Source organism: Brienomyrus brachyistius, chromosome 10, assembly GCF_023856365.1.
Source record: "Brienomyrus brachyistius isolate T26 chromosome 10, BBRACH_0.4, whole genome shotgun sequence".
NCBI lineage: Eukaryota > Metazoa > Chordata > Actinopteri > Osteoglossiformes > Mormyridae > Brienomyrus > Brienomyrus brachyistius.
Genome location: NC_064542.1, coordinates 3953402 through 3966215, shown reverse-complemented (window position 1 = coordinate 3966215; position 12814 = coordinate 3953402). Strand labels below are relative to the sequence as shown.

The following is a 12814-nucleotide window of genomic DNA, read 5'->3' as shown; positions in this document are numbered from 1 at the left end:
ACAACATACAATTAATGTCGGTGTATTGGATAAAGTCAGTGTCATGATTGTGAGTTTAAAAAAGGAAAAACACAATAGCAATGATTTACCACTGAGAGCCGTCCGTGTACAAAACCGAGCAGAAACGTGTGTACGCCATGTGGGGAGCTGCCGTGAGAATGTGCGTTTTATATACAGTAAGATGAAGCGGGAAAATACCGACATTATGATAGCAGATTGAGCTGGAACAAATAAAATTGAATGGGATACTAGTAATCCCACGCTGAATGACAAGCGCTGCTTTAAGTACATACACAAACAAAAATGAGATGTTAACAGATTGATATGCGTCGGTATCCCACTCAGTTTTATTTATTCCTGCACAGTCTTCTGTGTGTGTGTGATTCCAAGTACCTCGAACGTGCAATATTAAAATAGGATCTCTGTAAGATGTTAAGATGTATGTGTAAGACTTACTTGCTCCGACATCATGACAATGTAAACCTGGCTATTCTCATTGACTGGTCAGTGAATTTCTTTATCTTCCAAAGCAAACAGCCAATCATAGTTAGTTTTCCAGGTGACCGATCAATCGAGAAGAGACATCAGCCACTGTTCCCGCCTCCAAAGTCTCAAAATTCAACCTGTCTAGCGAATGAGAGGATGGGTCTTCTGTTCGCGAATGCTGTTCTGTGCGTTCATGTCACATACAAGCCTGTGGTTTTTATGTGTGGGGGCTTTGAGGTGGATTAATTGGCATACACGCCCATTCATGTAGTGACCCTCTATTTGCATTTCATTTTGAATACACTGTAAGTGTTTCACATAAGTGTTTGTGACAGATCACATGTGGCTTTGACTTAAACATTTAGCCCACTTACATACATATATATCATATGTCGCTATTTTGCCTAAAAATATCAAGATATGGCTTTTGCTTCACATTGCCTGTCTACATGCATATCAGTCTGTGAACGTTTCAGGTTTTTGAACATTAGCTTCTTTCTCAGACAAACCCCTTTACCCCCTGCTTCTTTCTGCTTTTATTATCTTTTGACAAACACTTGTATCCAGAGAGTCTGAAACCTTACAAAGTTCTAATTTATCCTTTGCTAGGCATACATCTTAATGATACTGGGATTTTTTCACATACAAAACAAGGCACTGTTGTGTTTTATTTTTACTGAACTTATGTGGATCACACATCAGTTCCTTGTATAAACGTGGGACATGCAAAATTCTAGTATTTGATAAATGATGTCTAATATTTGTTTATGCAAGCATTGCATTTTTAAGACACTTTACAAAGTTTCCTTACAGAATTCCTTCAGGTGTATTACACTGCTCTTCCGGCAGATTCCTTCTGTACAACTTCCTTGTTTCCCCAAGACTTAGACAGCAAAGTGCTCCTGGATTGGCTGCTGTTTGACAAATGTATGTCGCAGTTATTGGAGGATACTTGTTGCCCAGCATGGCAGCAGCAGAGCACCCTGAGAACTTTGCCTCTGAAGTCATCAGACACATAGTAGTAGATGAAAGGATCAATGCAGGGACCAAAGCAGCTAAAGGCCAGGCTGACTACATAAGGCACATAGAGGTTGTACTTGTCATCTGTCAGGTAGATGTCTAAGTAGTGGAGGAGCAAGAAGATGTTGCTGGGGAGGAAACATGCAAGAAAGACCAGCAAGACCAGGGCGGTGAGACACGCAGCGTGGGAGTAGCGGTGCCCTCTGGCCAGAAGGGTCTTCAGCACGGAGCCGTGGCAGAACACTATTACCAGCAGAGGGAGCAAGAAGCAGAGACTGAAAAGGCTGGCGTAGTAGGGGAAAAAGAAAGTGGCCATCAAAGCAGTAGGCTGGGCATCATGACAGGTGTTGATGGGAGGGTCGATCAGCTGGTAGGACTGGCGAAACAGTAACAGGGGCAGCATGGCCAACAGAACCACCACCCAAACAGACACACTCATGGCCAGGGAGGTGCGATGGCTGCGCAGAGTCAGAGCACCAAAGGGGTGCACCAGAGCTATATACCTGTCTATGCTGATTAATGCCAGGCAGAGCATAGAACCATACATGCTACCATAGAGCAGAGCTATGACCAGTCGGCACAGTGGCTCGCTGAAGAACCAGTCATTGCCAGCAAAGTGGTAAGTGATGCGGAAGGGCAAGATCAGAAGGAGGAGCACATCCAGCACTGTCAGGTTGATGAGGAGGATGGTGGATGGGGCCTTCTGTGTATGGAAGATCAACACCCACAGGGCCAGGATGTTCGCTGGGAGCCCGACAAGGAACGTGATTAAGTAAAGGACGGGCACCACAATCACGGTGGAGGAGCTCTGGATCTCCAGTTTCTGTTTTTCTGACACCAGGGTGAGAATCCCATCCAGCTCCTTTATTTCTATGAGGCCAAACATACGGGGACCTGTAAGAAAGGAACAGTGGAGTGCAGTGAGTATTTCACTTGCTCATCAATCTACCTACCATTTATTTTGGTCGGGGTCACAGCTGGGCCTGGAGCCTCTCTCAGGGCAAAACAGGGATACACCTAGGAGAAGGAGGTCGGAGTGCCGTGCAGTGCAATTGACTTACTGTGTTTATTGATCAACACATACAGAGTAGGGTGTGATAAATGAAAACATCCAACCAGCCGCAGTTCTTCTGTCAAAACATCTTGTTTATTGCAGAGGACAGAAGAAAATTGTGGCTAAGAGGGAGGCCAGAAATAAGAGCTCAATATAACAGTGGTGCTCAAAAAGGCGTCTTCAACCCGTGAAGTGGTTCTTGAGGCAAAATGGAACTTCCTGGTACTATGTAGGGGTACATATGTGTATGCATTTTTAAAGATATAGACTAATTGGCCTAATTGATATTCATATATGCAGTACAAGGAAACTCAAAAATATGTTTGCAGTTATTGGTATTAGTGTAATTTTTTAATTTTGAATTTCAAACAATACAGAAATTTATATTGAAACCATATTTGAAATATGAGCATGCAGAGGCCCTGGACCTCACTGCTATAGACTTCTGTCTCTGGGATAAATTAAGACTATACCTTCCTGAACTTGGTAACACTAATACCTTGAAACTGTTAATCATTGATGCATTTGGGAAATTGATGGTAATGAAGATCTTTGCTGGGAAACATTGTTGCATGTTAGAAACCAGCTACAGAAATGCATGTAAAATGATGGGAAGTAGTTTGCACAACTGTGTGATTAGTATAATCATTCTTTTCCTCTTATAAACATACTCGGAAAATAACAGCAATTCAACTCTAAACCTGCTTTTTATATACCACCAGTCAAATGGTTTATCCCTCCTGAATACTTATCATGTTTTACAAAATTTTAAATAAATGACAATTAAATGCACAATTAATAAAAAAAAAACGCGAGGATAACTAAAGCAATGGGCAAACAAATTAAAAAATCTCTCTAAATCTTTGATTCCTCAAAACATCCACTAAACATCCCTAGATGATGCTTAAATAAAAATAAGGCAGTTGGTTAATAATTTACAGCAAAAAATATCACGTGATGTTACTTCCCAGGTCCTTGGCAAAGTGGGCTGCTTGTGCATGATTGTGAATTAAGCCTCTGTGCCTGTGATTGGAAGGTTGCTTGTTTAAATCCCAAGTCTATCAGAGTGATGTTACTACTGGGCCCTTGAGCAAGGCTCCAGGTGTTTGTCCCAGGTATACTGGCTGATTTCACTCTTTGATTCTCAGTCAATTTAATAGAAATTCTTGTGGGTTTTTTGTTTTGATTCTTTCACTTTTGTTTTATCCAGTTAGTCCTTTATAAGTTCTATGCAACTGAGGTGCGTTTTTGCTGAACAATGAAGGACTATCCCATTAAATCACAAAGATGATGCATGAAGGACACTTATGCATAAAGATCAACAACTCTATGACTATCATAGATATATTAAAGTAATTCTTATTGGAAACCTCAACTATATCCTTATTTTATTTAACATTTATTGTATCAGGCAAGACATAATGAACAGTTTCTTATTAAAATGACAGTCTGACAAGTGCCAGAAAACACCTGATCCATTGCCTCCCTTTATTGTCCCTTCAAGACTAGACTTTAAGGACTGAATGTAGCAGAATGCTTTCTGCTTTGCAATGACATGAGCTGAGTACTGGGTTGCATTTGCCACGCAACTAGTGTGTTCTACAGCTTAAGAAAAACTCCTTTGGACTTCCGGACACTTACAAATGCATCTGAGATATGTTTGGGTCATTATAATGCTGTGATGTGTGCAAACATAAAACCGATTAATCATCGTAAATACCTAACTCTTTTACCACTACATCTCATTTGCCAAATTCCCACCTATTTCCATAATTATATTGAGACATTTTTGTAAATCTCAGGGGGTGTCCCTGTAGCCTTTGGGGGAACGTTAAAACTCTGTTCTGGTGATCAGAGGGTCACCGGTTCAAATTCCATGGCTGGTGACTGATGCCACTGTGGGTCCTCTTAGTGGGATCCTTAACCCTCAGTTGCTCAAGGGGCACTGTATGCTGTCTGAGCCTATTACCCCCAAATCTGCTGTCACTTCTATGTGTGTTTGTGTGTCTCACAGAGAGTAAGATGGACAAGGCAAAAAGAGTATCTGTGTTCTTTTCAAACCTATAATGTTAGAGGTGTGATCCCATCCCTAGATCCATGTTAGTGCATGGATTTTGTGGTCTCACATTGTTCATTTGTTTCCTTTGGGTGCTTGGTCTAGTCGTTGTCTTAGAATTGCTCACACTATTAGGTTGTATGTAACTGTGTGACCTGCCAGGGACTGGTATCCTGTCCAGGGTGCTCCATGCCATACTTCCCATTCTTCCTGGGATTAGCTCCGAGATCACCAGCACCCAGTATTGGAAAAGTGGCTATAAGAATATGGATGAATAGAAATAAATGTTCAGCATCTTATAGAAGAAAGTATTACAAGCAGATTTTATTAGTTTGATTAATATGATGGAATCCATGTCTAAAATACTAAATTCTATAATTCTAATATATAAAATATTACATCTGAACATGTTTATATGCATAATATAACAGTTGATATGTATGTATATGTGTATAAATAATAGGAACATTGAAGCATCTTAAAACATACAGTACTGTACCTTTTTCCAGTTAGTTTTCTATCCATACATTACATTCTAAGTTTTCCAAATCCATTTAATTCTAAATCAATCATGTAGTAATGTTGTTGTGAGATACGCAAAACACAATAAATCAGTAGATGAGTTGCGTGACACATGCCTTAATTAAATCCCTGCTGATTATCCCTTAAAATAACACTGTTCAATAAGTAATTTCACAGTTTAGACTAAATTATAGCCTCCACAAATTTAACAGCCTCATGACTTTTAATACATGTTACATTTGTAATAGGAGTAACTTGTCTGTAGTTTTCAAGTCTCTGCTTCCCGTAATACATTAGCAATTTTCCATTAAGCATTATCCATTAGAATATATTTCGTTTCCTTCTCCTGCAAGTGTTTTCTGGCACTTGTCAGACTGTCATTTTAATAAGAAACTGTTCTTTATGTCTTGCCTGATACAATAAATGTTAAATAAAATAAAAAATATTTGGGAAATACTATCAGGCCCCTGTTATTTTTTATTTTTTGCTAAACCTTTTTGATACATTAGAATCAGTCATCCATCTATCCATCCATCCATCCATCGATCTTGCACCTGCTTATCCTGTGCAAGGTCGAGGGGCAATTAGATTCAGTCATACTAATATATACCTTTCTCTCCATCCTCCCTCTCCTCCTATATCCAGGCAGGACCAAGCTGCACGTATCTCAGTGGAAATTCTATCAATCTACTAATCAGACCAGCTCTTGTGCCTTGCTACATTCCTCCAATTCTGTCTCCTTTGATGTATGCCTATAGTATGTCATTAATGTAAACTGATGCTGCTTAAGTATGTTAGTATAGTAAGGTATACTTAAATGCTGCTTATGAATGTTCAGTGAATGCTTTATGAAGGTCCACTGATTATTCCATAAATGCATAATGAAGGCATTATGAAAGTGTTATTGATGAAAAGCGTTATGACATAAATATCTTAAACATTTACCATCTGTTCATTATATTTACTGTTTTGGTGGCTCAGTGGGTAGCATTGTTACCTCACACCTCCAGGGCAGCGGGTTCTAGTGTCACTTCTGCTGTGTGTGTGTGGAGTTTGCAAGTTGGTACTCTGGTTTCCTCCTGCAGTCCAATGACATGCAGTTAAGCTGATTTCCAGCTCTAAAATGCCAATAGTGCATGTCTGTATGTGCGTCTATGTGCCCTGCAATGGACTAGCATCCGATTCAGGATGCACTCCCTACACTGTTCCCTCTGCATCCTCCCCCCATCCTCCTGATACTGACCAGAGTAAGCATTTAGAAGACGGATGGATTAATTCTTTTGGGTTCAACTCTACCAATCATTAGCTTCCTTTTGTAGAAAATGGGAACTATAGTGACTATAGCGTGGTCTATACTGGGAAGAACAAGGGCAAGGGAGTGTACATATTGTATGCATAAACAATTCCAGGCATGCAAATAGTCACATGACCAAAAAATAGTGCTCTGCCGATCTGGAGTTCATCATGCCTATGTGTAGGCCTGTTGAAGGATTTCACAGTACCCACCCTGAGCACAGTAGAGGTAGAGCTAAGCTAGCCCTTGGTAAACAGCAGTATACACATCCTAAAGTGGCAGTCTGTAACCAGACAACACTACCTAAATGCCATCAAAATGTATACTTTACACCCAAAGAGAAAAACATTATGAACTGTGTACATGCTAACATTCAAAATAGCTGCAAATCCCCCCCCCCAATCACTTAGTCAATCAGATTATTTTTCTTCTTATTTTGTTATATTTAGAGACCTCTTATTGCCAAAGTAAAACCAATCATGATGTCACTGGTAGTCTGGCCTGAGCAAGCGAAGGGGAATTTTTGGGAAAAATAAAGTCTTGGATCAGCCTGACATTGTTCCTTTAAAAACATCCAGATGGTATCTAGACATATAGACAGTATAATTGTATTCGTCAGGCTTTTAAAACGTCTGTTTAAATGCTTTGTCTGCCTTGGTAAAATGAAGAAAAACTCAGAGATACCAATTCTTTACTCAAACCAAATGAGATACCAGCATCTTTCTTACTGCCTTTACAAGCATATCTGGAGTTCAGCACACATGCTTGTAAAACAGAAAGCAAAATTATTAGTCAAAGCAAGAATGCGTAGCCTTTCAACTACAAGCGGCCTCTGGAACATTATAAAAATGTTAAATGTTTTTAGTCTGCCAATATGCTATATAATCTCATAATATAACTCAACCTTAGTATTGGGTACACGAGGAACGTAAAGGAAAAATGCAGCAAAGAAAGGCCATTTAAACATGAATAAATCATTCTTGAAGACCTCTCTCTATTTTCATCCATAAAACTGCTAGAAACATGCATAAAGTAAATTACACAATCTGCCAACATCCCCAGTGCATTTATACGCTCACACTCCGCTGTATATTCACATCCAGTCCTCCACATCAGTACTCATGCTGAAGAGGCATGCAGGCAGCTTAGACTCAGAGGACGCAACTCACGGAATTCAGAGGCGTTTCCTGCAGCCATGGAGGCGGTCAGGCTGCTCTGACCTCCTAAAATCCAGCTGAGTGCCAGCAGCAGCTGCAGGGCTGGAGTCGCAGGAGGCCGGGCCATGGAATCAGGAACCTCTCTTTGTAGTGTTCTGTTACGTTTGAGTTCTGCCTGTGTCTGCTCCAAGGGGACAGGATGTGAGACAGTCTAGCCCCCCTCTATACAGAGCTTTTGGGCTTTCCTCTTTCCAGTTACCACCCCTTTCCTGTTTCTGATACACTCATATACACACCCTTAGCGACACTTACAGGCACATATGCTTACAATTACCTCTCTCTCACATACGAACAAATTCAGACACATGTATTGAATCCAAACTCACATTTTCCCTTTATAGTAACGCAGTCACACATGTCCCTACACGCACAACCACGCATTTGCAAACATGCAGACTCACAGACAAAGACACAAATATAGGAAGGCAACACTGAAACATACAATGCTAATCAGTGATGCACAAACACCCATTCATTCATACATATTTATTATCACATTGTCAAACACACACATGAATGCTATTTTCAATATGACAGTAAGAACATAAGAAATTTACAAACAAGAGGAGGCTATTTGGCCCATAAAACATGTTTGGGGAGAACTAAACTAATAGCTCAGAGTTGTTAATCTTATCTAGCTCTAATTTAAAGGAAACCAGGGTTTTAGCTTGCAATACTCTAACTGCACACTGTATAAAGAAGTGCTTTCTCAAATCCATTTTTAAATGTTCTCCCACTAATTTCCACCTATGGCCACGAGTTCTAGTATTTAAACTAATATTGAAATAGCCATTTGGCTGAACAGCATCCAGACCTGTTAGAATCTTATATACCTGGATCATGTCCCCCCTTAGTCTCCTTTACTCGAGGCTAAACAGATTCAGCTCAGCTAACCTCTCCTCATAAGACATTCCTCTAAGACCAGGAGTCATTCTTGTAGCCCTACGTTGAGCCCTTTCCAAGGCAGCAATGTCCTTCTTAAGGTAAGGTAAGGTGACCAATCCTGCACACAATAATCTAGGTGGGGTTTTACCAAGGAATTATACAATCTTAGCATCCCCTCCCTTGACTTAAACTCCACACACTTACAGATGTAACCTAACATCCTATTGGCCTTTTAAATTGCTTCCCCACACTGGCGAGAGTGAGAAATGGAAGCATCAACATACACACCGAGATCTTTCTAAAATCAATGACAATTACAGATTCGTGAAAATTGTAATTGTTGATCAATAAGGAATCCATATCAAGGTATGCAACTTCCACACTAAAACTACAAATATTGAATATTTTGTCTTTTAAGGTAATAGCTTTAAATCTGTCAACATTTTTTTCCTACATTATTCCTGTAGTGAAGTAAAAATGTTTTCAGATCATATAAAACATATTATATTAACTGTCTTACATTAATTTAATTGTTGAAGTCAAGTTACAATATTTTATGTATTTTTTTTTGTAAAATTAATTGTTTTATTGAATGACATTAAAAAACAAATTCTCCACCTCCAAATTCTCCGGAGGCCATTCATGTGTGGGGTTGTTTCTCAGCTAAGGGAGTTAGCTCAATTTTGCCTAAGAACACAGCCATGAATAAAGAATGGTACCAAATGACTAAAAATGCCTTTTCCAGCATGATGGAGCACTGTGCCAAAAGGCAAAAGGGGAACAAATCATCAACATTTTGGGTTCATGGCCAGGAAACTCCCCAGAACTTAATCCCATTGAGAACTTGCAGTCAATCCTCAAGAGGCGGGTGAACAAACAAAAACCCACAAATTCAGACAAACTCCAAGCATCGATTATGTAAGAATAGGCTGCCATCAGTCAGGATTTGGCCCAGAAGTTGATTGACAGCAGCCAGGGCAAATTACAGAGCTCTTGAAAAAGAAGGGCCAACACTGCAAATATTGACTTTTTGCATAAACTTAATGTAACTGCCAATAGAAGCCTTTAACACTTATGAAATGCTTGTAATTATACTTCAGTATACCATAGAAACATCTGACAAAAATATCTACAAACACTGAAGCAGCAAACTTTGTGAAAACCAATACTTGTGTTATTCTAAAAAACTTTTGGCTACAATGTACAACAATGGTTATAGTCAGCATATACGTTCTTAAGTAAAATTAAAATCGGTAAGAATCTGACTAGAGTAAAAATTTCATCACTACAATCAGTTACCACCTTCATAGTTACACCTGTCCCTTGTCAATTCAGGCTTATAGACAATGCGGCCTATACCGATTACTGCCATTACTGCTCTCATACACCTTCACGGTTATGCATGTCCTCTCTTTACTAGTCTCTCCTCCCTAGCAGCAGGATCTGCCCTTACCTTATCAGAACTGTGCACCTTGTTGGGCAGAGGCATCTGTGAAAATGTAAAAAATTATGAATAAAGTCAATTCAGTTTAGTTATACAGACTCTAGTAGGTTAATATAGTGAATAAAGAAATAAATAATGACATGTCCATTGAATGACAAATTCCATTTTGCTGAATAACAAATTTTATAAACGTTCATTCCTAATAGGCAGATTCTTGGATGCCTGTTTCCAGCAATGACTTTGATCTTAATTTGCATACCTCAGATTTCATCTCAAACTTAATGTTTTTCTTAATCTACAACTTTGTGAACACTTTTTTGACTTTTGACCGAATGACACAGTGACAGATGGTACCTCACATGGAAAAGGTGAAATTATCTTAAATGTACCTCCCACTTGCGTGCTCTTCAGGGGTCTTCTGAGTCATGCTATCATATGTCACCTGATTAAACTCATCTCACTATAGTCAAAACTGCTTTCAATCTTCGTTTACTGAACAACTTAATGAAAAATTTGTCTTTGCAGAACAAAGTGTTTTGGATATTTAATTGTGTTTTTAAAGATGTATCTTGTCAATACCTTAAAATTCTTAAGATCTTTCTTAAGATTCTGTCAGGCCCGGCTCGTCCACTCGTGTGTGCCACGCCCCCTGATTACCCACGTGTGCTTCCCTGTTCATCTCCAGCCGTGTCCGCTTACTTTGATTAGTCCCGTCCTATTTAAGTCCTGGTCTTACCTGTTCCCCTTGTCCGTCATTGTGGTTAGATGTGCTTATCGATGTTCCCCGTGTCTGAACCCTCTAATAAACCCCTAGTTTGCCCCGTATTCTGCCTGCCTGTCTCGTCTTTGCACGCCTGCTCGCACGATCGCCGCAAGGTTCTACACTGATCGTGACAGATTCTTAAGTTTATGATTTTTTAATTATTTTTATCATTTTACAAAGAATTGTCTACACTGACATTAAGTGAGGACTGTATTACCCAATCTTACAAATTTAATACTACAAAAATCACCCAATTTTTTTATATTATCAGAATTATGAATAATGGTCAAGAAAGTACTGTGAGATTAACGCCTTTAAACAACATTTATCCATTTGCATACAAAAATATTAAACTAACTCCTTGGAGAAACAGACGTACAGGGCTGTATATACACTTGTGTTTTTCTGTCCGAATAGCTTCTGTCACTCATATCCATTCCACCATCAAACCACAGACTATTGCTAAGTGTGAGCTAAAAACCTTCATGCTGTCTAAAGTTAACCAGTTATGTGTCATGCTACTTCCTTCCTTAGGAGGAGCTCGGAAGAACAAAAGGTCCTGCTTAGAACAGAGAGCTACACCACTAATCGGGATAAGCACATTTCCTGTTTATGCCTGTTAGGGAGCCTATGACAGAAGAGGGCCAGGAAGAAGGGCTCAACGTAAGGGCTGGGAATATAGCTTCAGTCTGGAATTTCTGAGGCTGGGGGAGGTGAACTAAGAGGCACATGCCTCTGACGACACCAAGGATGCTGTCATGTCTGAGGTAGATTTTCTTTGTAAAATACGACCACAGGTTCATACAGCAACTGGACAGGTTGTACTTAGCACCATACAGTCATGGAGCCCAATATTTCATTTAATTCGGATTTATTGTATTACATTATACAACAGTTAGTTCTATCCAAAAAATGTTATTGGACAAGAGGTGTTCTGTGAATGCTATCATCAAAATGGCTTTCAGACATTTCACATCAGATGTATCGCTCCGCTTTACAGGTTTATCTAAAAACCGTTGTTTCGTTAAATTTAAATGATGCAAAGTAGTTAGGAGGGAGTGAGCTGTGCTGCATTGGAATGTTTGTGTTGCTAAGCAACAGGTCCATAAATGTTTAAATAATCAAGCAGAGTATTATGTGTTGTGAATTATTACAGTTAATTTATAAATGTTACTTGATGAATTGAAATAACATACTCACAATCGTGTGGTGGTACTCCAATATATCACAGCTGTGATTTGGTCGTAGGCACAAGTCCTGTTGGAGTACAGCTGCACCCTGTCTCATATGTTATTGCTTAAATACTAAGCAGCTTTTCCCCTTCTGTTAAAATAATTTAGTGCACAATGACTAATGTCACAGTCCTACAAATATATCATTCTGCAGATTGTTATAACATTCTCTCTGTCTATGTCTATACAGGACAAAGCAGTGGAAACTTTTGTTAGCCAGCGGACAAAAGTCAACAGCTGGGAATCCCTTAAAACCAGCTTATGCTGGTATCTGGTTTTAGCTGGTCTGAGATGGTTGTAAATGGTCATGTCCCAGCTCTTGCTGCTTTTTAGTGGTTTAGCTGGGTGGGTCTCCAGCTGGTCATGCTGGGGTGGTCAGCCTATCTCACTGACATATTGCCTGAGTTGGATGGAGAATAGGGCTGTAGTCTCCTTCACCAGACTAAGAACTTCCTACCATTCCGTTTTTGGTCATCAGTGATTTGCTGCTTCTGTGCGGACTTGGCATGTCCTCCAGGTACTCCAACTTCCTCACATAGTTTTCATGACGTTTAGGTGAATTTGTGCCTCTACGTTGCCCTTTGTGTGAGTTTGTATGTCTGTGGGAACAGCCTGGGGGTGCCCTGCCATATGATCTGAGGTTCTTCTTTTAGTTTCCAGACTCACTAAAACACTACACTGAGCAAGATTTCACACTGATGAGGCATCCTTCAGACTGCAGAAGCCTGGGGGGATGGTGACTGTTCGTATTGGACCCTGACCGATACCCATGGGGCTTGTTACAACTTAATTAGCAATTGGATTATAGTGCTTGCAAGATTTCCCAACCGGTCATCTTAAA

The 12814-nt window shown here is 39.8% G+C and overlaps 1 protein-coding gene across 1 annotated transcript; it reads right to left on the bottom strand.

Moving 5' to 3' along the window:
- Positions 1-1007: 1007 nt before the first annotated feature.
- On the bottom strand, positions 1008-7835 carry si:ch211-132p1.2 (proteinase-activated receptor 4). The gene is made up of 2 exons (XM_049029737.1): positions 7602-7835; positions 1008-2400 (listed from the first exon to the last, which is right to left on the bottom strand). The coding sequence occupies exons 1-2, from the start codon at positions 7714-7716 to the stop codon at positions 1316-1318; spliced, it is 1200 nt and encodes a 399-aa protein (XP_048885694.1). The 5' UTR covers positions 7717-7835; the 3' UTR covers positions 1008-1315.
- Between the last annotated feature and the right edge of the window lie 4979 nt (positions 7836-12814).